General features: G+C 57.0%; 1 protein-coding gene and 1 long non-coding RNA gene across 3 annotated transcripts; one reads left to right on the top strand and one right to left on the bottom strand.

Annotated features, from left to right (window-relative positions):
* Nucleotides 1–870: 870 nt before the first annotated feature.
* LOC103567530 (uncharacterized) lies at nt 871–15,281 on the bottom strand. 2 transcript variants are annotated; one of them, XR_011543292.1, is made up of 4 exons: nt 15,070–15,206; nt 10,071–10,184; nt 3,706–3,771; nt 871–1,810 (listed from the first exon to the last, which is right to left on the bottom strand). It is a non-coding gene; the product is annotated as an uncharacterized lncRNA (long non-coding RNA). The 2 variants fall into 2 exon arrangements; XR_011543291.1 differs by lacking the exon at nt 871–1,810 and having other exon boundaries at nt 3,530–6,220; nt 15,070–15,281.
* Nucleotides 11,223–17,854, top strand: LOC103567531 (lymphocyte antigen 6E-like). The gene is made up of 2 exons (XM_008544219.2): nt 11,223–11,365; nt 16,640–17,854. Exons 1-2 carry the CDS (start codon nt 11,314–11,316, stop codon nt 16,849–16,851), a joined length of 264 nt encoding a protein of 87 aa, XP_008542441.1. The 5' UTR covers nt 11,223–11,313; the 3' UTR covers nt 16,852–17,854.
* The last annotated feature ends 4,784 nt before the right edge of the window (nt 17,855–22,638 follow it).

The raw sequence follows: 22,638 nt of genomic DNA, 5'->3' as shown, positions 1-22,638 counted from the left end.
ATAAGGAAAACAGCAACGAGGTGAGGGAGCTTCCATCCCTGGGGCTGGAGTTAAACAGTGAAGAGGTTAGAATTATTACAACTCCATAAGCTCCAAGGAGTGGACTGCCCCATGCAGCTGGTACAAAGACCCTGAAGAGACGTGTCTCCGGGAGGAGGGGCCGGGTGGACCCAGACCCTGCGGAGGGGTGTCTCTGGCCGGGGTCTCTGGGCTGGAGGAGGGGCCGGGTGGACCCAGACCCTGCGGAGGGGTGTCTCTGGGGGTCTCTGGGCTGGAGGAGGGGCCGGGTGGACCCAGACCCTGCGGAGGGGTGTCTCTGGCCGGGGTCTCCGAGTGGGGCGCGATGAAGGTGGTCTACGACGCCGGAAAGACGCCAAGCGGCTCAGCAGCTGCACAGAGAAGCACCCCCGCCGCCTGGAGGGCGGCGCCCCACCGCCCGGGCACTGCGCGCGCCCGGAAGCAGCGAGGGCAACCCGGAAGCAAACTGGAAGGAGCGCGTCCCTCCCTCCCCCAGCCCCGCCCGCTCCCTCTCGCGCCCCTAGCGGCGGAGTCTCGCATGGCGGCCCCCGCAACGCCGAAATGGGGTCTGCAGAACCGGGTCCAGGGTTGGAGCCCGGCTGTGCGGGCAGGTGGAGCTGTCAAGCGCTTAGTAATTGGCACACCATGCAAAGAGTAAACAAAAGAAGTCTGGTAGAACTTCTAATATCAGACAAAGGTGATGCCAATTCAAGAAGCATTACTCTAATGGAGATCTTTTCATAACTGCAAAAGGGTAAATCCGACAGGCTGATATAATTCTAAATTTGTATGCATCTATTAACATAGCCTCAAAATATATAAAGCGAACATTAACAGAAACAACAGGCCAAGTGGTAGATTTCAGTATATTTCTCTCTATGTATGATAGAATAAGCCAGCAAATTAATAAAGATACAGAATTTTTGAACATTATGGTTAACAATCTTAGCCTAATAACATATACAGAGCAGTGCATCCAACAACTGAAAAATCAATCTTTTCAAGTAGACACAGAACAGTTACCAAATTTTTGTCCATAGGCTTGGTATAAAGCAATCCTCAACTATTTCAATGGATTGAAATCATCTGGGGTGTGTTTTTTGACCATAGTGACACTAAATAAGAGGCTAATAACAAAAATTTAAATATCCCAAATGTTTGGAAATTAAGCAATAAATTTCCAAATATCCCAACACTAAAAAAAAATCACAATGGAAATTATAAAACATTTATATTAAATTATTATGTGTATGTGACATATTATTACTTGTGATATGGTGCTAAAGCCATGCTTATAAAGAGAAATTTGTGATCTAAAATCATATATTAATGGGAGAAGTCTGAAAGTCAGAAATCTGAGTATCGATTTTAAGAAATTAGAAAAAGCATAACAAACCTAAAGGAAGTAGAAAGAAACTGTCAACTTTAAAATAAATAAAATAGCCAGTTATTTTACCAACAAAATGAGCTAACTCAGGACATGCAAACTATGGTTAATCATAGGCAAGTCCAGAGAACAAAAGAGGGGAGCTGCTTTTATAGAAAAGGAGGATTGGGGAGGGGCTGCACTAAAGGAGAGTCCACTGGAGGAGAGTGAGAGTTCAGGGTGGGAATGGCTTCTCATTGGCTGAGCTGTGGCTCCTCATTGGCTGAGCTGTGGTATTTCTCATTGGCTGAGCTGTGGCGCTTTCCGTTGGCTGGGACTGTTGCTGAGCAAGAAGAAAATCTTCCTCCTGCTGGAATGGTAAACCAGTAGGCAGTTTCCTGTTGGAGATGCAAGGTACATCTCTCCCTGTTTGTGGTAATTGAGGATGAGTGGTAGGGCATGAGAGCTCCCCCTATAGGCTTTCCAACTTTAACTTTAGTTGAGGTTTCCTTTATTAATTTTCACAAAACAGAAACTAATGAAATAGAAAATGCACAAAAGAATCAACAAGATCAAAAGTCATTTTTTAAAAAAACTAATAAAATTGATAAATCCCTAGAAGGAATGATCATACTGAGAGAAGACACAAATTATCAATACCAGGAATGAAAAAAAATGACATGTATACAGATTCCATAAATATTAAAAAGATACTATCTAGGGCTAGGCAAAGAGTTCTTAGAGTTGATACCAAAACCACAGTTCATAAAAGGAACAATTAATAAACTGGACTTCATCAAAATTGAAAACTTTTGCTCTGGTAAAGATTCGTTAAGAGGATGAAAAGACAAGCTACAGACTGGGAGAAAATATTTGCAAGCCACATATCTGACAAAGAAGTATCATCTAAATATATAAGGAACTCTCAAAAGTCAACAGTTAAAAAAAGAAAATCCAGTTAGAAAATGAGCCAGAACCCATGAACAGACATTTCACCAACAAGCAAATATGAGTGGCAAATATGAGCATGTGAAAAGATGTTCAACATCATTATCCTTTATGAAATGCAAATTAGAGTCACAAGGAGATATCACTGCATGCCTATCAGAATGGCTAAAATAAAAAATAATGACCACGCAAAATGCTGACAAGGATGCAGAGAAACTGGATGATTCACACATTGCTAGTGAGAATGTAAAATGGTACAGCCACAATGGAAAACAGCTTGGTAGTTCTTATAAGCTTCAACATGCAACTACCATATGACCTAGCAATTGTACCCTTGAGTGCTTATCCCAGAGAAATGAAGATGTGTGTTCACACAGAAAAACCTATGCATGAATGTTTATAGCAGCTTCATTCATAATAGCCAACAACTGGAAACAACCTAGATGCCCTTCAATGGGCAAGTAGTTAAACCAACTGTGGTCCATCCACATCATGGAATACTTCTCAGCAATAAAAAGGAACGAACTATTGATACATACAACAGTCTGGATGAATCTCAAGGAACCATCCAGAAACCCAGAACTTGTTTTGGGGAGTCCTCATAGTAGGACCCTCTGAGGATGAGAAGGCAGCCATTTCTGTGCTGTGATCACAGAGGATGGTGGGTAACAATCCTGATGGGTGAGAATCCTAGCTGGCTCGAGGACCACAGGGCTTGCCTCCAGGTTACCTAATCCCCCCCAGGCTTTCCTCTGCCTTTCTCCCACATCACTTTCTCTCTCTACACATCTTTTCTTCCCTTTTTCCCAGCTTCCCCTCACTCTCTGCCTCTCCTCCCTCTTCCCCCACGGGAATGACAGCAGTGATGTGCTCATGGGAGCCAATTTTTCAATTTTCAGGAATTTTGGGAGACTTCGTTAAGGACAGTCATTATTTAAAGTTAAATTATATCAACTTACTATTAAACAAATTATATTAAAACAAAGGCAATACTCAAAACTTACCACTTCTGATTATTTTATCATCGTCTATTCTCTTAAGGTTATTTTTGTCCATCGTATGTTTACGGTGGAAATGCTGTGTAATGGTGAGATACTCTGCATATCTTCCCAGCTCCACATTCAGTGATGTTACAGTGGGAGCAAGAAATCAGCTGTGATGGAAGGATTTACACCACAGAAATCGGCAAATGCAAAATAAGGTCTTGATTTATCGTTTTGTTTATTATTTAGACTTAAAAAAATGAAAGAGAAAATGCTAATAATGCAGAATTGTGTTGTCTGTAGCTGTTACAGTGTCAATAACACAAAATTTTGAGGAAATATTCTCTCAGAATTTGAAAAATATTATCTATTCTGCAAGGATTCACTTACATCATTGAGGAATGATGTTCACCATTCCAAAATCCGCCATCTTTGCTGTTTCACTCTTCTCTGACTCTTTAATACAAACACAAATACAATCAGCACTCACATCAGAATGGATGCTTCACTGTGGATGCAAGAAAAGTCAACAAAGGCATTCTGGGAGAATCAGTCGGCCATGTGGAATTTACAATTAAGAGTATTGTGTATTTCATCGTTACTTGTAAATTGCCACTACACATCCTTTATGTGATTACAACCCGTAGGAACTTTATGTACGTATACAGATGTCTCATTTTTCTGTGAGCTGCTTGTTAAACACTTTCCAGCACACCCCGAGTGGTGCTGGTTTCCCCCTCTGCCCTCGTGTCTCTACTTTCCTCTTCTTTTCCCCTTTCTCTCTCTCACTATCCCCTCTACATTATCTCTTTTTGTTTTAACTGGCCTCTACCCTCCTAACCCTTGACCCAACAGTCCTTCCAATTAATGCATTAAAGTCACAATCTTCATGACGTTTCCACTCTCCTCAGGGGTCAGGATGCCTTGCAGCCCTCCCACCCCACCCCCCTGAGGATTCTGGGCTCCGTGAGCAACACAGGGCCCTCTGGGTGGCAGGTCCCAAGCTGGGCACTGCAGGCACAGGAAGGCCCTTCCTTTCCACAGAGTGGACCCAGTGGAGGTGCACACAGGACAGCATGGGGTGGAGGATGACATGAGGGATGGGCTCCTGAAATCATGGGGTTGTGCCCACAGAAAATCCACTCGGCTTTTCCCTCATGGGCTGAGAGGACACCTAAGCTGTTCTGCACAGAGCTTTGGGGACAGAGAGCTTCTGGGCCGCACTGGGGACACAGCTCCTTCAAAGCCTCCCCTGCTGGCACCCTCCACACTGGGGAAGGACAGGTGGTCATCCTGCACCCACTCGGCCATTTCAGCCCCCACCAAGACCCTTTCCTACTTGGCAAAGGGGCATGAGCTCAAGGTCTGACCCAGCAGAGAAGGCCCAGGGGCCCCGAGCAGCATGGCCTCTGCTGACCCCTGCTCTCCTCAGTCCAGGGGGCAGGGTGGCCCTGGAGCCACCATGCCCCACGCCTTGCCAGTGGCTTCACTCTCTGGAACTGAGAAGCTTTCTGAGGTCCCTTCACCCGCTGCACAGGACCCTCCCAGACCCCTCTGCAACCTGTCCCCTCTCCCAGCTGTGTCTTCTCAGATGACTCGAGGTAAGCACCACCCTTGGGAGTCCCCAAAGTCACCCCCTCCTCTACACCATCAACGTTGTTGTCTATTTCTGGCTGCGCTTTGGTCCAAGGACTCTGCCAAACATTTTCCACACACGGTCCTTTGATTCTCAGGACACCCTGGGGAGGAGAACCATTACCATCATCTCACTGACAAAGCGTTTAAGGCTGTGGAAGGAGAAGGCCACACAGACAAGACTGAATCAACCGGTCTGCGGACCCCGAAGCCGGGGCCTCCCTGACACAGTGCCGCCACTGCGGGGAAGGGACCCAAGCCACCTCTGGGCTCCTGGACCTCGCGCTCTGCTCTCCCATCCTGCCCTCCCCCAACCCCCCGCAGGAAGGCCGCCTTCCCCCGCCCCCACGTGCCCATGCTGTTTCCACCAGCTGTGAAGGAGAAAGACGGGAGGGGAGACAGGGCACAGTCACGCCGCTAAGTGACACCATGACCAAGTCCGAGGCTGGACCGAGCCTGGTGCAGTCAGGACAGGTGCACATGCGTGTGTGTGATGTGTGAGATTGTGTCAGTGTGAGTGTATGTGAGAGCATGTGAGAACGTGTGTATGTGCTTGTGTGTAAGACTGTGTGTGAGTGGGGGGAGTGTGTGTATACAAATGTGTGAGTGTGTGCACGCATGTGTGATATTTCATGAGCATGTGTGGGTGAGTGTGACAGGAGAAGCAGTGCAGTGCAGAGGGGGATAGGGTGGGGGCTGGAATTGGGATGGGACAGCCCCCCAGGTGTGAAGTGCTTGGAGCGTACTTGGTGTGAGTTCACGCCAGGCGCCAAGACATGATATTGTGTGTAAGGGTTATTGGGGAGATGCCGGGAGGAAATGGGAGGAAGCAGGAGCAGCCCAGCCTCTCCAAGTGCAGGCAGCGGGGGAGGGAGGATGCTCTTGGAGGTCCCAGAGCCATTGTGAGATGTTGGCCAGGCCCAAGTTGCCCCTTTGAGGAGTTCCCAGTTCTTGGCTGGAGCATCAGCCCACTCTGCTTCCTGTGGCTTGAAGGAGTCCGAGAGTTCGTCACCTAGACTCCAGGAGTGGGTGCTGGTGGTGAAGTTATAGGCTCAGGTCCACGCCCATCCTCTGCCCAGCTTTTGGCAGCAACTCTGCCCGCCACATTTCTGCTTTGCCAGGAGATGGTGCTAGAGGGAGCTGGACACTGGAGAGCAAGAGCGTGCCTGTGACATTCCATCCCTTGGTACTGCATTAAACAGGATAACGGAGCATGAAATTCCATGGCCAGGCTCTGCCCAGGGTGTGCCAAAATTTCCATGACGCGTTGCTGGAACAGAACCCAAGGGCCCTATGCTCAGAGAGGGAGCCACTCCCACGCAGATGTTCCCTAAGACGGCTTGCCCATTCCCCTTGGCCCCTGCTCTGGCTGGTGAGCTTCTACTCACCCTTCCTGGCCCACCTCCAGAGCCCCTCCTCTGGAGACCTGGCTGTGAGGCCCCACCCATGGCTCAGCCCCAACCTGCAGGGGAGGGCAGGCTGGGCTGTCACAGGTGGGCCCTGCAGGATGTTGGCAGCTGGGACACCCTTGTTTATCCAGTTTGCCACCTTCTTGCTCCTAGAAAATACCAGCTGCCCACGCTCAGGAACACGGGCGTCCCTACATCCTGGCTCCTTGCTGCCCAGACAAGTTGGAAGTGGAGCAGCTGGCCCACCCAGGGACCCGGAGTGAATTAACCCTGTCCTCCTTCTCCCAAGTTCCTCCTCTTAAAGGAGCCAGGGAGGCTCAAGGAGAGGCCAGCTGCGACGTGGCCCAGCCAGCAGCTCATTGTGCTGCTGTGTGCACACTCAGAACCCCAGACCCTGAGACTGGGATCCCTCAGTCTCGGTGGTCAGTATAGAGCACTTGAAACTGAATATAGAGAAGCTGATTGTCTCCCTGCTAAAGGAAAACAGAAGGCAGCAGCGCCAAGGCACGGCGGCCAGGCTCTGAATGGGGAGGAAGGGAGGGAAGAGGCAAAACTAACCAAGGGCAGGTGCCAGAACAACTCGGAACACCAAACTTCCTGCTCATAAGAGAGCTTAAAGAGTCCAGCCAGCCTGATCCCTCCGCTGCTGTTTAAGCCTTCATGAGGCAGTCTGTGCCCCCAGAAACTGGACCGTCTTAGCTTCCCCCACACTCTGGCCATAGGTCCAAAGACTAAAACTGCTGCCAATCTCTATGGCTGGGGCCAGTCAGGGCTCAGAGTGTGACCAGGGTCAGGGCTCAGTATGTGACCATGATCAGGGTTCCGAGTGTGACCAGGACCAGGGCTCAGGTTGTGACCAGGATCAGGGCTCAGAGAGTGAGCAGATTCAGGGCTCAGAGTGTGACCAGGATCAGAGCTCAGAGTGTGAGCAGGATCAGGGTTCAGTGTGTGACCAGGGTTAGGACTCTACCTGTGATCAGGGTCAGGGCACAGGAGTCCTCCTTGGTGTATGTAGGCACAGGAGCCCCCCTTTTCTAGCTCCTATCAGACAGCGATGGGCCTGAGTTGAAATTGTGGGTCCTCCCCCTCCCTCCCCAGCCCAGGAGGGAGGGAGAGGAAGAAGTAGGGAGGGAGGGGAGGGCTGAGAGGAGAGAAGCGGAGGAGGGAGGGGGAGTCTGGAGCAGAACTTGGCCTCTGATTCACGTGGAGGTCTTGGGGTTCCTAATGGAGTCAAGGTCTCTTCCTGGAGGGTGGGATCGAGCTCCCCTTGGCTGGAGGGTCCATGCTAGGGGTCTGGTAAAGGGCTTCTCTGCTGCCCCAGTTTCCTACCCTGCCCTGCCCACCTATGGGACGGGGGCCCTGTGCCACTGGGGAGTGGATTCCAATGCCAGGCTGGGGAGGCCACCTGTTAATTGTGACCTAGAGTGGGAGTCTGGGCCTTAATTGGAGAACACCCAGCTTGTAAAAGAGTGAGTTTCAGGTGCTTGATTAGCCTTATGAGGGGCAGTTCCACCCCCTCCTCCAGCCCCTGGAAGCTGGCAACTCGCCAGCTGCATTCCTCTGCTCATCCCCACCCCAGCACAGGGCAGCCCCTCCCCTCCTGCCCTCCCCATGAGAGGGATGGCTCCACAAAGAGGTGGGCCCCTGCCCCACAGGGCTGCAGAATCTTTGCCCCTGAAAGGATTCACGAAGATCAGTATTTCTCAGATTGCCCTACTAGAGGAGAAAAAGCTCTTATGGATCCCCAAGAACGGAGACTCCAATCTGAGAAATGCTGTACACACTGGGTACAATCCACCGACTCTGCCTGTGGGAGAGTTTGGGGATCCATCACCCCGCCTCAACCTGCTCCTCCGCATGGGTTCCTCCCTTGCTTGCAAGTCTCCCCACCGCTCACCTCTGCTTCAAAATGCAGCCCACCTGGTCCCTTCTCCAGGCTGCGGCCGCTGGCACTGGTAGAACCAGGCTGCACACAAGGCCCCCGTGGGTGTTACCCGACTGATCTCAGTGAATGCGGGTCCCCCACTCCCCCCCCCCCACACTCAACCTCTCATCCCTACGCCCCAGCACCAAGGGCCCAAGCCTGGCACTGAGTAGGGATCAGCGACACCTGAACAAATGATTGTCCATTACCTGGCGCAGGGGTGCCCAGAGCCCCAGGCTCTTCCCCTCCCACTTGGGAGTGCCTCTGCTGCACATTCACACACGCACAGAGGCCTGGACAGGATTACCCAGGTTTTGAGGGTGGGAGAAGGGCAAGAAGCAGGTCTGGGTTCAGTGAGAGAAGAGCCTGGTCACAGTTAGAGCCACCCAAGATGGCCACAGCAGCTTGCATGTGCAGGAGGGGCTCCCCTTCCCAGAAACCCAGGCAGGGCCCTGCCAGGAGAGCTGGAGAGTGCTTCTGGCCCCAGGGCAGGCATCTGGCTCTCCCTGCTGGCCTCTGAGCTAGGTCTGGGCCAGCCCACTGCCTGGCCCTCCAAACAGGGCACCAGTCTCCTGGCAGCAATCTGCGCGCTAACGCACCCTTCCCAACTGCGTGCCCCTCTCAGCAGAGGGAGGAACTTTCTGAGGCCTGTGCTAAGGACTAGCGTGGAGTCTGGGAAGGCATCCAGGCCTCAGAGTCCAATTTTTGTCCCAGGACAGCTCCAAACAGGGCTGGGCTTTGGGCCAGGGAAGCCAGGGGCTGCTGGGTGAGGCCTGGCTCACTGTCACGGCCCATGGCCACAGGATGTCACCAAGCTTTACGGGAGATGGAGTGGGAGAGGTGGAATGGGAGGGGTGGGTAAACGAAGTGGAGTGGATGGTGTGGGAGGAGCTGAATGGAGTAGAGTGCAGGAAGTAGACAGGACAGAGTGGAGTGGATGGAATGGAGTGGATGGAGTGGATAGACTGGAATGGATGGAGTAGATGGAGTTGAAAAATTAGAGTGGATGAAGTGAATGGAATGAGCGGTGTGGACAAAGTGGAGTGGATGGAGTAGAGTGGAAGGAGTATGGTAGATGGAGTAGGGTGGAGTAGAGTGGATGGAATATGGAGTGGATGGAATAGATGGTGTGGATGGAGTGGAGTGGATGGAGTTAAATAAAGCAGAGTGGGTGAAGTGAATGGAATGAATGGCGTGGATGAAGTGGAGTGGCTGGAGTAGATGGTGTAGATGGAGTGGAGTGGGTGGAGTGGATGGTGTGGATGGAGTTGAATGGAGTAGAGTGCATGGAGTGGACACCAAGGTTTGCTCAGCCAGCCTCCCTCCCATCTCAGCACCCAGACATGCACAGATTTCAAGGGAAGTGATGAGAGCTCCGGTTTCTCACTGCCTTTCATTGAGCCCTGTAAGTGGGTTCCTAGTAAGGGTGGGCCCACCCTTACTTTTGGGTGCTGGGGCAAATGGAGGCCCATACTCCATATGGCCAAAAACATCAAACTTCTAAAAGAAGCTAGAAAACCATTAAACTAAAATATCATTGACAAATATGCCACCAAAACAAACAGGACAGTCTAGTGTGAATTTAGATTCTAGGCTCCTTGGTGCTCGTGCTAGGAGGTGGCTGCACAGAGAGAGCCCGCCTAAGCCTCAGACCAGACCCACCTTACATTGCAGGGGTCCCACATACATGCAGGTGACCCCCACAATGTACCAGCTCCACCTCCACCCCCCACCAACAACCAGCCTTTGCCACCCTTGGGCCAAGGGATAAGCACCCAGCAGCTCACCCCATCCTGTGAGTGGACAGAGAAGAAGCCATGGGTGCAGGCTCCAGGCGGGCAGGTCTAGGGCACAGGCCAGGGCAGGGAGTCTAAGAGTGTTCTTGACAAAGTTGATTCCTCCTGGGAGAAAAAGGAGGGAAGGGTGTCCTTGGCGAGGGCCCGGAGGTGTGTGAGCGTCCACCCTGAGGCTGAGGGGAGGGAAGGGAGGCTGGAGGAGACGGAAGAGGCAGGGGAGGCAGAGTCACACAGAGAGTGGGCACAAGTGGGCTCTCGGCAGGCCACAGGGTCAAGGTTGGCAGTGGCTGTGGTCACCGGAGAGGAGACTGCAGCCACCAGAAAAGAGAGGCCGATGGCCCTGGGAGGGGATGGAGGAGAAACACCAGGAGGCGTGGGCTCCCAACCCTCAGCCTCTGGAATCCCAGCCAGACCCAAAACAGGACCAGGCGGCAGCTCACTGTGAGCAGGCCATTTCCTGCATCTCTCCAGGGCACACTTGTCAGCCCAGTCCCGCAAGCCTGGCCTGGAGATGGATGGGCAGTGCTTCAGTGCCGACTGGAACACCCAGGGTGCCCCTCTGGCTCCGCCTGGCCCTGCTGTGCTGGCCCGGCGCATCGCAGCACCCGCACCTCCAGGAGATGCTCAGATCACAGAGTCTCAGGGCCCATTTTACCAGACCCCCGGGTGGCCTGTGTGCTCACTGAAGACAGACGTGCTGGTCCAAAGCCAGCTTCCACTCTGCAGTGCCTCAGTTTCCTCAATAAAATGGGTTTGGTGCCTCCTGCCTGCCCTGGCCCAGGGAAGAGGTGCAGGAGATGGGGCTGTGCTTCCTCAGAAGAGCTCTCGGCAGGGTCGTGACCCCAGAGCCCTGGGCAGGGAGTGTCCCCCAGACCCCAGGGCAGGGTCGTGACCCCCAGACCCCCAAGAGTGGTCTGTCACCCACAGACCACCCTGCCCCTGCCTCCTTCCTTCTCCCCAGTCCACCCTGGGGCCTCATGATAACTGCAGGGACAGGAAGGCCAAAGGCTCAGGACAGAGGGACAGGCAGAGAGTGGGCACAGGTGACCTTCCAAGAGACCTCGGGGCCCCTAGGGATGGGGCAAAAGGAAGTCTAGGCAGCATGAGTCAGACTGGCCTGCTGTCCCAAGCTCATCTCCAGCTAAATTACTAGGTCTGACCCCGGCCGGGAAGCCAGCTGTATAAAGGCACCTGGCACCCGCTGCTCCCCGTCCCAGCTGGTAGATGCCCCACGATGAGGCCGCTCCTGGTGTTTCTGCTTCTGGCTGCTCTGTGCACTGACCTGGGTAAGGGACGCCGACCTGGGTGGGAGGGATGGGGACAGACATGTGCTGGACAGGGCTGGCTCCCATTGGAGGGGTCTGTGGGGTCAGCCTGGATTTGGGGGCTGCAGGGAGTAGTGGGGGAGGCCCTTGTGGCTGCTCCCTGACCAGCCAGACGTGGAGACCTTTGTGTCCTTTTGGGCACAGTTTCTGGTATACCCGGTTCTCGTGGGGTAGAAGAGCCATGTGAGAGGCCAGGGCTGCGGAGCCCTGGGCTGGGCAGTAGGACCTGGGCTCCGGCCGGGGTGACCAATCGTCCTGTTTTCCTGGGATGAAGGGGATTCCTGGGAGGCAGGCCTCTCAGCACTGAAACCTGGAAAATGAGCTGGTCGGCCCCTTCCAGCCGCAGCTCTGCCCCTACCTGAAGACCTGGCTGGCTGTGTGACCGTGAATAAGAGCATCTCCTGCTTTGGGGGCCACCGGAAATGGCGGGGGGGCAGGTACAGCCTGTGATTATCAGCTGAATAATTATCATCAGAGATAATTAACCCCATCAGCTTCCCCTGAGCGTGGGGTGGGGTGGGGTGGAGCCTCTAGCTGTCTGGGGAAGCCCCACGGGGTGGGACCCGAAGCTGGAAGGAGGCACCTTGGGGATCAGTCCCAGCTTCGGGAGGCTGGAAGGACAGATGGAGGGGACATTTGGGCAAGGGTATGAGGCTGGCTCCAGGAACAGGGCAGAGGAGAGGAGCAGCAGGAGGGAGTAGATACTAGGGAGGTCCCAGCGAGGCCCTGCTGGGGTGGGGGGGGGGCGGGTGGCACCCCCTTGTTGGGGCCAAGCTGCGACAGAGGAGGGGGTGGGGCCTGGCCTGTTTCTGTCCTGGGGCTTAGGTTTTCTGGGAGGCTCATGCCAGGACAGCACCTCCCGGGACCTAAGAAGTATTAACCCACTAATTCTCAGGCCAGGACAGCCACTGCTCCCGGGACCTAAGAAGTATTAACCCACTAATTCTCAGCACAGCCCAAGGGCATAGGGACCATCCATGCCCCTGTGGGGGAAACCGAGGAGCTGCAAAGTTCTTCCTCAGAGGAACCCAGGAGTATCTCCCCACTCCCAGCACCCAGGACTTAGCTGCAGACAGGGCAATGAGGAATAGCCAGGGGTCACCCCCACACAGAGAGGCTTATTCTTCTGGGGGGGTTCCAGAACCCTGAACTGGCAAGCATGATCCTGAGCCAAGGGGGAGTGAGGGGGCTTTGGGGATCTGAGCTTGACCTCCTGCTCGCCCGTGATTCAGCCACAAATGCCCCTTCTCTATGCAGGGGAAAGGGCTTCGACATCATGACCCATGTGTGGAAGGTACCACCACCATCCCATTCCACAGGCACCAGCTCTGAAGTCAGAGCCGCCATGCCTTGCTCAGGGCACGCCTACAGGACACCCCCATAGGGCACCCCTCCAAGGGCGCCCCTCCCAGGAATCCCCTTCCTGGGGCACCCCCCACAAGCACTCCCTTGCAGGGCATCCCCACAGCCCCCACAGCCCAGGTAAGGTGCTCCCGGCTTGCCCACCTGACCCCTCATAGCTCCTGGGTCCTCACAGCCTGGTCCCAGCTGGCCTGGCCTCTGCCAAGCTGCACTTTCTGCATCCATCTGTCCGGCTCAGCTCCAGGGCCACCCACTCCAGGAAGCCTTCCCAGATGGTCCCCGCCCTCTATTAAGACTGTATTCCTCTCAGCCAGGTGTCCACAAAGTGTCCGTTGACCCTCTGCTCCATCACGCTCGGGGTTACACATTGGACCTCGGTCGTCCACCCCTGGCTGGCCTGCAGGGTCTCCAGGCCAGGAACCTTGTCCTGGTCCCCCCGTTGTTGGGACCTGAGGCCCATCATAGCACACAGGTGCTGGCCGGGACCAGGGCCTTTTGCTGCAGATTCCCCATCACTCGGCCTGGGAGTGGGGGTCACTGGCTGGCCCCTGGCAGTGAGGGGCAGAGCCATTCCTTCTTGTTAACTCAACAGCCCTTAGCACCTGCTGTGTGCAAGGTCCTCAGAGCCACAGCCACCCTCTGGTCCAGGCGGCAGTCCCAGGCTGGGAGCCCCCAGCGGAGGAGGGTGGGGCAGGAGCCAAGCGCCTCGCGTCATTTCATCCTGCAGCAAGGCTGAACAGCCCTGGCTGCTATCAGTCCCACCTTATAGGTGAGGACACTGCAGCTCACAGAGGGACAGGGATGGTGAGAAGAAGACCCAGATCACCTCCAAAGTCGACCCTCTTTGTATTGCATCATGCTGCCCCGTGCCCTCCTCCATCCCACTGGGGTTGGGGGAGCCAGCCTACAGACACCCATGCCCCAACCTACACCCTCACTCCTGCTGACGTGCGGCATTCACACGCACAGGGCCACAGAGGTGGTGTGGGGGCACATCAGAGTCACCACCACCAAGCCCCTGCCCCTCGGCCCATCCCCCCAGGCCGCCCACCAGGATGACCGCTGGAGGCCCCAGCCCAGACGGAGCACAAGCCTGTGCTTCCTCCCTCCCAGCCGGGGCCCCGCACTGCCACATGTGCCGCAGCCCAGGAACGGCAAGCCTCTGGTGGAATGTGCTGATGGACAAGTCTTGTGTGGTTACGTGGGTGAAGGTGTCTGTTCGCCTGCCCCACCGCCCTGTGCCCGGCCCTCACAGCTCCACCCAGCCAGAAGCCGGCCCACGGCCCCCACCCTACCCTGGTCCAGACCCCTGGGGACACCACCGCCCTCCAGCAGGAACCCCATCATGTGGCCCACCCCCAGGCTGTAGGTGGCAGGGACTGATGTGTCCCATGTGAATACTCACATGCAGAGGCAGAGGGTCAGGGATAAGAACCTCTGCCAGCAAGCCTGCAACACTGTCAGAGCAAGGTGGGAAAGCGGGCTCCACAGTGTCAGTGAGAGCGAGTCCACATTAAAGATCCGGGAGGCAGGGAGCAGGTGGTATGCGCATTTGGCAAGACATGAACACAGAGGGAGGCTGAGGCCGACAGATCTGGCCTGGCCATGCACTTCCCCAGCTCCCTGCCGCAGACGCACTGCAGGATGGCAACTCTGTCCTCTCTCTGCACCCGGAACTCCGCCTCCCCCTGCCTGCCCGTACCTGGAACCTGCCTCCTCCGGTTCCCCTCCAGGTCGGCCTCCCCAGCTCCCCCCTACTCCTTCCTTTGGCCTCCCAGGACCACTTCTGTGGGTCTAGTTCATCTTAGAGCCACCGCAGGTTGAGCCGGGGCCCAGAGCTCTTGAGTAGGGCCCAATGGTGACAGTGACAGGCAGGGTCAGGGTGCCGGCGGGGCTATGGAGGTCACATTGTGGGGATCTGAGCAGAGTGAGGAGGTGAGGGTGCTGTCGCCACTGCCACTGAAAGAGGAGGCGTGATATGGTGAGGGGAGTCCTGCACAGCCCTGTGCATCCCAGAGACCCTGCGCAGGCAGCAACGCCCATTCCTACGGCAGGATGAGGAGGCTGCTGCCACATGGGGTGGGGATGGGAGCCCGGAGGTGTGAATGCCCGCTGGCTCCCTGTGCCATCCTGGGAGATGGGCATGGAGGGGGCTGTGCAGCCTCTGGTCTCAGATCCACTGGTCAGCCACCAGCAACCCTGGGCCTCAGCTTCTGTGGATCCGCCAGTGGGGGACAGGGAGGGGGGGGTGCCTGAGAACACCTCCCCTGCTGCAGTCCTCATGGCAGAGGCGGCAGTCTTACCTGTAACCAAGGCAGACACACAGCCCTGCAGAGCCCCAGGCCCGGGGCGTTAGGCCATCCCCCGGTTCTGTCCTCCAACAGCCCCCGCTGAATATCCTCTTTCTCAGCCGAGAAGCCTGGAGCTCAGAGCCCGCCCAGCAAGGCGGTGGCCAAGCTGGGTAACTGTCCGCACACGCTCCCCAGCAGTAACTCAGAGGCGGGCTGGCAAATGCAGCCCTCCATAAACACACAGCTCCTTACTTAAATAACAGCTCCCAGCAGCGACCAATCATCGCGTTTAACTGAAGAACTCGCTAGGGGGACGAGAGGTAAAGAAACGCACTGTCTGGTGTCCTGCCCGGCGCTGTCTCCGGCTCGGGGAGGAGGGTACGTCCACAGAGGTGGCTTCCTGAGGGCTTGGGAACTGTCACCCACCCTGGCGAGTCCGAGGCCCCTCACAGGGGCCCCTGCTGGCCTCTGACCCTCTCCTCAAGTGGACACAGCTCTGATCTCAGGAGCTGGCAGCTCTGTCCCTGTGCTTTGCCAGAAGGGGCTGTGTCTTCCCTTCCTGGCACTGCAGCTCTAAACACCGCTGCTCACTAAACACGACGGAAAACTGACAAGGACTCAAGGCCGTCGCAATACTACTCATAAACTAACCCATCTAAGGCCCAGACTATTGCAGAGGTCCATTCTCTTATTACCCACATCTTCTGGACGAGGAAATTGAGGCAGAGAGATGAGGTGCCTGGGGACAGACACCCCAGCCCCACTCCCGGCTTCTGGGCCAGCTGTGAAGGAGTCCCCTTCCATCAGGGTCCTGGCTTCAAGCACGTTCTGAGTGGTACGGGTTGAGGGAAGCAATTTGCATTTACCCAGCACCCTGGGTTCCGAGCAGCCTGCACCCAGCATGTCAGGGGCCCTCTTCAGCTGTCCCCATGGCACAGTTGCCAAAACTGAGCCAGTGAGCGAGTCTAGCACAGAAGAAGGCGTCTTGCCCGTGGCCCCAGTCCACGGGCCCTGCTTGCTCCCCAGGGGCCCCTGCTGGGCCCTGCCTCCCCGCGCTGGAGATGGGTGGGCAGCAGCCTCCCTCGGCAAGTTCAGTTCCCCTTACAGGACGTGGTGTTGTAAAAGCAACTGTGCGGGCCGCTGTGCCCTGCAATCCCTCAGCCACCATTTCCTAAGATTCTCCAGTCCCAGAAAGGGACGAGGGGTGAGCGCGGGGCCTGGTACTTCTTCTGGACCCTGAAACCCAGAGCAGAGAAGCGCTCACAGATACCTGTCAGAAGGAGCTGAGTGCAGACAGACTGTGCATGGGGAGACACTGAGTCACTCCCCCGCCCCCGACCTGTCACAGAGGAGCCTGGCTGGAGGGGGAGAAAGGACTCCTCAGACCCACAGGCACCAAAGAAGGAGGCCCCGCCAACAGCGGAAGGCTCTTTAGGACACGCACATGCAAGTTCCTAGGAGCCCCGGAAGTGGGCTGTGCCCATGGTGCTGACAGTGCTGGGCTGCAGGGCCTCCTGAGGGCCAGCTGGGTGGGTGGCACAGGGAGCACGCCACCTATAGGCCCTCGCCCCTCTCTCCACAGCCAAGCCCAGCGGCATCCTGGTCATGAAGTCCTGCACCCCGACGTGCCCCAACAGCACTGTGTCCTCGGATGGCTGCTCCGTCTCCGTCTCCTGCTGCCAGGGCAACCAGTGCAACCACAGTGGAGCTGCGAGCCTGGCTGGTGGCCATGGAGCCCTGTGGGTCGGCGCGTCCGTCAGCCTGCTGTGGGCGCTGCTCCGGGCGGCCTGGTGAGCGCAGCTACCACGGGCCAGCCCTGGATCTGGCCTGTCCCCTCCCAGCCTGGACTCAGGCTGCAGGGGTCTGTCTCCAGCCTGCAAAGCTCCCAGCACAGCCCCAGCCTGGCAGGAAGAGCCCTGTCTCACTTGTCACTCCTCTCTGCTTCCCCCAGGCCACATCCGCGCCCTCAGCCTCCTACCCCAGGGAGGGACGCTCCCCACCTGCCTCAGGGAACCCACCAATGTGGAAAGCCAGGGGGGCATGTCTCCCCCAGGCCTGTACCTCCGAGGGACCCTCAGCTGTCTCCTGGGGTCCTGGGGTCCCCCCGGCCATCCGGGAGTAGGAAGAGCACTCCAATTCTCCCCAGCACCCTCCACCCCTTTTCAGGGCCTTCTGCCAGGGAGGCCTTCCCATCAAGCCCTGCCTCGAAGGAGACCCCTGTGCCCCATGGCCACGGGGCCCCTGGGCCTCCTCCTGTGCCTGGAGCCGCCCGTGCAGGAGGAGGCGGGTTGAGGGTTTGGGTGTTGGGTCTCCCAGGCTTTCTATTCACTCCACCAACCACTCCTGTGCTCCCTCATTCATTCATTCATTCATTCATTCATTCATCCGTTGGCCCATCCACTTATTCCCTCCTTCACTCATATTCATTCATCACAAACCCATGGGGCTTCCTTGGAGCCAGGTGCCCCTTGGAGCCAGGACCTGCCTCCCAGGCTGTCACTCAGGGGCTCAGTGTGTGACCAGTGCCCGAAGTCCAGGGATGGGACAGGGAGTCCAGAAGGCCACCAGCACCCCTGCCACCCCCTGCCAGCTGAAGGCAGGCCTTTCCAATGGACCCCTGGCTGCTTGCTGCAGGGTGGACCAAGTCACCTAGGGGACCAGTGTCGGGTGTCGGGATTGGAGGGGGTGTCCATTCTCACAAGGCATGGGTGCCATCCTACCTCCCCCAGGGGCACCCTCTGCCAGCCCACCTCCCAGGATCTCTGAGAGGAGAATAAAGCTGCACGTCCTCCTTGTCCTCATTCTCTGAGATGTCGAATCTGTGGGGTTTTCCTGTCCTGGTCCTCCTGAGTGGAAGCTCCCTGGACCCCAGGGGCAGGCAGGGGCACTGTGCAGAGTGGGGTGGAGCTCTCAGCGCACAAGCTTGGGTGGAGGGGAGCCTGCTTTCCTCTTGGCTGAGAAGCCAGCATCTATTCCAACCTCCTGGCCAGGGTGGCAGAAACATGCTTTCAGTAAATCCCAAGTTGGGGGCTCACAGGGGTCCTCTGAGGAGTCCCTCTGAGCCTTGGTGTCGCCCAGCATATGTGCTCAGCCCCACAATGCGTCCCAGCACCCCCCACTGTCCTGCATGCCCATTGGGGCACAGACTGGCGCCAGGGCTCTTCCTGGGGGGCAAGACCAGAGGCCCCTCAACTCTCCAGGAGCTTTCCTCCCTGCACCTCTGCCTGGGGCCCCTCCGCAGTAACCCACCCAGGTCCTCGCGCCCATGGCACCCACGGGGTCTCCCAGCCTGCAGGGGTCCTCCCTTGGCCCCCTGCCTCCTCCCTGCTCTTTCAAGTCCTTTCCCTGACGCCTCCACCCTTCCCTTCAAAACTCTAACGGAGGAAGACACAGCCTCTCCCTTTCCCCACCTCTCTGTCCCTCACATCCCTTCCCTGGTGACAAGGACAAACATCCAGGCCAGGTGAGTGGGGACAGGCCTCTCGCCTGCCCTGCAGAGCTGGGCTGCCTCCCTCGACAGGCATGGGCCTCAGTTCCTCCGGGAACCGAGGAATCCGGCGGCAGGTGGGCAGGCCAGACAGGCAACCTCCCGTACCCCTGCTCTCCCCCCCACCTCCACCCCTCCCACCGCTGCCCGGCCCAGGACGTTCCCATGCTCCGCTCACTCACCCTAAGGGACAAGGCCCTTCCTGTTCCCAGCAGCCACCTGTCTAGCCTTGCAAGACTGCTGCCCCCAGCCTGTGTGCCCAGCCCGCTGTCATCCCCTGTGCCTGTGACACTGCTTTGGTGGCCATTCCACTGTGGGGCATGGTGCTCCCAAGGTGCGTGGAGACACAGAGGGCTCGGGCCCATGGGAGGGGCCTTCTTGCAGGGTTTCTGCCAGCTATGTCTGCCCCTTGGGTGTCTATAGGGCAAGGCGGGCTGAGGGGGCCTTGCCTTGAAACAAGGATGTCAGGGTTCCCTTGGGGCCCCTCTGATCCTCCAGCACAATCTCCCTGCATGACCAGGCTGCCGGGCTCTGGGGACATAGGAGGAGGTGGTCTGGGGTCCGTGTGGCATGGCCATCACAGGAATGAAGGTGGGGCTCAGGGTTGGGTCACCCCACCCGGCCTTGGGTGCTTGGGGTTTCTTATCTTAGGAGAGTGGAACTTTCCTCTCCTGACTCTCCTGTCTGACGAGCTTCCCTCTGGGGCAGCCCCACCCCTACAAGTCCCAACGCAAAACCACGCTGGGCACCGCCTGACAACCACAGCCTCCTCCTCCGAGAGCATCTGCAGTCAGAAGTCAGCATGGGGCCCGGAGCCTGTTTCCACACGAAGACATTAGTCTTCCCTAGCTACAGAGGAGGAAACTGAGGCACAAAGAGCTTTCTGGATTCACACTTGGGTTGGCAGAGTGGTCTGCACCCAAGCCTGAGTTCTCTCCATTCCCCCAGCCCCTCCCCCAAGACACTCAGGCAGTGTCTGTGTCCCAGGATGGTGTGGGCACTGGTACACCACGGTGACAGAGCAGACGTGGGGGCCACAGCCTGCAAACTGACCAACAAAAGTGGGCCCACAGCTCCTGACAAGGGCTATGGAGGAAGCTGGGGTGGGGCAGGGGCCGGCTGCCTCCCAGAGAGGAGGTTGTGGCTGCAATCCTGACCCTGGGAAGGCCATGGGGACAGCAGATGCACAGGCTGGGAGGGAGGATGGCTCGGGACTGCAGGGAGACCCATGCGGTGGGAACACCGAGGGTGGGCAGCAGGTAGGCCAGCGGCAGGGCTCGTGGGCAGCAGGACAGGGGGCTGGGTTTGACCCTGAGAACACCAAGTGCTAGGCTGCCGGTGTAGCAAGGAACATTTCTGAGTAGTGTGGGAGTGGGGCTGCAAATCGAGGGCTCAGGCTGCAACCTGTTACTCCTGCGAGGCCCGAGGCCCGAGGGAGGCCTGGGGAGGAAGGCAGGGAGGCAGCAGGAGCCCAGGGAGCTGGGGCTGAGGTGCGAGGAGCAGCATCCCCTTCCCTTTGGCTCCATGTGTCTCGTTCCCTCCACCCAGCATCCCCGGCTCCCTCCTTATGTAACATTCCCAGGTTGGGATGACACAGACCCCTTGATCCTCTAAGCTCTTGTGATCGTAGCACTGAGCTGCTTGGCAGGGCCCAGCGTGGGACCCACCTCCCTCCCCTGGGGCCTGTCCCCACACCCAGAGCAGCTGCAACAACATGCAAAACCCGGGGCCATCAGGCTGAGCAGAGAGTGGCTGAGCTGGGCTCTTCCAGACTCAGAGCTCAGCAGCCGACTGAGGCCAGAGGAGCAGAGGCCAGGCCTCCCAGGGACAGTGCGCCAGGAGTCTCCAGGCCACCGGGCTGCTGCAGATGCAGCCCTGCAGGCTCCCATCCTCCTGTCCTTGGACAAGTGTCAGGAACCCCATCTGTAAGATGCAGGGTTCGGACAGAGGCTGTCCACGGCTGACATCTGGTCTCACTGGACAGTTGAAGTCCTCCCCACACACACTTTGGAAGACAATAGTCCCAATCTGAGAATTTTGTCAGCTGTTTCCAAAAAATCTTTTTTTTAATTCCAGGTTGTCCTAGCAATGTTTTGGTGGGGCTTAAGGAGTGGCAGCACGCAGCAAGGAGCGATTTTCTGTTCCCAAGGGACAGGGGATAAAGTGACGGGGCTGCCGGGGTGTCAAGGAAAGGAATTTAGACCTCTCTGTGTAAGAGATACTTGTGCCAAAGACAGACAGAGAGACCGACAGGGCACGTGATATACCTAAAACATTGACTTCCCTCTTAAGGGTTAGGATCAAGGATGTCCTCCCAAAGCCCCCCTCCCCCAAGTTAGCACATAATCTCAAGTAAAAAGGGCGTGTCTGCATGTCGGGGGTTGCAAGTCCCAGAGCTTCCCGCCAACCACCTGCTGACCTGAGGCTTTCCAAGCCCCCCAGGTTTCAGTCCATGGTCTTTGAGAATCACTGTTTTCTCTTGTCAGGGGCAGGTATGCGTGTAAATAAGAAAGGCAAGAGGGGACAGAAGAGAGAGACACCATTGTAACTATCTCCTAGAGGACATAAGTGGTATGAGTGGATGAATAGATGGATGGATGGGTAGATACGTGGATGGAGGGGTGGGTGGGTGGGTGGAAGGATGGGTGGATGGATGGACGGATGGATGGGTGGATGGGTAGATGGATGGATGAGTGGATGGATACATGGATGGATGGGTGGGTGGGGATGAATGGATGGATGATGGATAGGTGGATGGATGGGTGGGTGGATGGATGAGTGGGTGGGTGGATGGATAAGTGGGTAGGTGGATGGATGGATGGATGGATGGATGGATTGGTGGATGGGTGGATGGGTGGATGGATGGACAGATGGATGGGAGGATGGGTGGGTGGATGGATGGGTGGATGGATACATGGTTGGATGGGTGGGTGGGGATGAACGGATGGATGATGGATAGGTGGGTGCATGGGTGGGTGGGTGGACGAGTGGGTAGGTGTTGGGAGCAAGTAAGGGCAGGGGAGTGAGGAAGGAAAGTGAGGAGGGCTCCATATTCTACCCTGGAAACTATACCCACACCGTCGTGGACCTCAACCATTCACAGCTCCAGGCTACAAGAGGAGGTACAGTGGGCCAGGCATAGCAGAGGAGAGAACCCAGGGGTCTAGCATGGGCACACACCCTCTGCCCTTACCTAGAACCCTGGAAGGAGCTTATCCTAGCCTGGGGAGGGTCACACTCCAGAGGACGCGCCTCTCAGGCTCATTGGGTCTGCCCCGCCAGGGCTCCACGTTCTACAAGCCCACCCTGCAGGAGCCTGCAGTCCTGGGACTCCGAGGTCTCCATGGTCGCTGTGTCTCTGTGTCTTTGTGCCCGTGCCCTTCCAGAGGCCCTCTCCACCTACTTGTGAACTCTGCTCACACTCTGAGGGCTGCTCCCACATCACCCAGACCTGAGTCCCAGGGCCTCTCAGGGACACAGCCAGAGAAGCCTACAGTCAGAGCCCACGTGGGGCTCCGTCAAGGGTGAGCCAGTGCAGTCCTCCATGCCGGCGTGCGCAGGGACCCTGGGGGCTCTCTCAGGGAAGTCGCCTGCCAGGCCTGAGAACTGGTTTGTCTCTCTTGGCCCCCAGGAACCTAGGGCTCCGGTCTAGCCATGCCCAGGAACGGGTTGCACCCCCAGGCAGGGAAGGGGGGCCCAGGCGGCTGCCCCCTGGCTTTGCCCTCTGGGAGAGCTGGAAAGAGAGGCCCCATGTGGACAAGGGGCCAGCGCAGAGGGCAGAGCCGGCCTGGAACCCCAACCCCTGGCCCAGCCCAAGGACATTAGCGGCACCCATAAGCCCCACCTGGCAGCGAGGGGAGGGCAACTCCGGGTAAGGGCTGCTGTGGCCAGGGTCCCAGGGGCTGATCTAGGACAGGGGGGCCATGTCAGAGCCTGGGAAGCAGGTGAGAGAGACCCATGCTGAGGCCACGGCTCTCTGGGTAAAGGTGAGTCTCCTGTGCCAGGAAGGAGTGGGAGGTCCAGGCATAGGGTAACAACTCTGCCTCCCACTCACTGGCTAGCGACCCTGGGCAAGGCCTTGCCCTCTCTGTGTC

Source organism: Equus przewalskii, chromosome 8 (genome assembly GCF_037783145.1).
Source record: "Equus przewalskii isolate Varuska chromosome 8, EquPr2, whole genome shotgun sequence".
NCBI classification, from domain to species: domain Eukaryota; kingdom Metazoa; phylum Chordata; class Mammalia; order Perissodactyla; family Equidae; genus Equus; species Equus przewalskii.
Note: the sequence above shows the minus strand (reverse complement) of the source record. Positions and strands in the feature narration are given on the sequence as shown.

Bases quoted from the DNA above. Each gene is read 5' to 3' on its own strand.
- LOC103567531 (XM_008544219.2), top strand. From the start codon at position 11,314: ATGAGGCCGCTCCTGGTGTTTCTGCTTCTGGCTGCTCTGTGCACTGAC. The intron at 11,366-16,639 runs GTAAGGGACGCC...CTCTCTCCACAG, and splicing joins TGCTCTGTGCACTGACCTGG to CCAAGCCCAGCGGCATCCTG.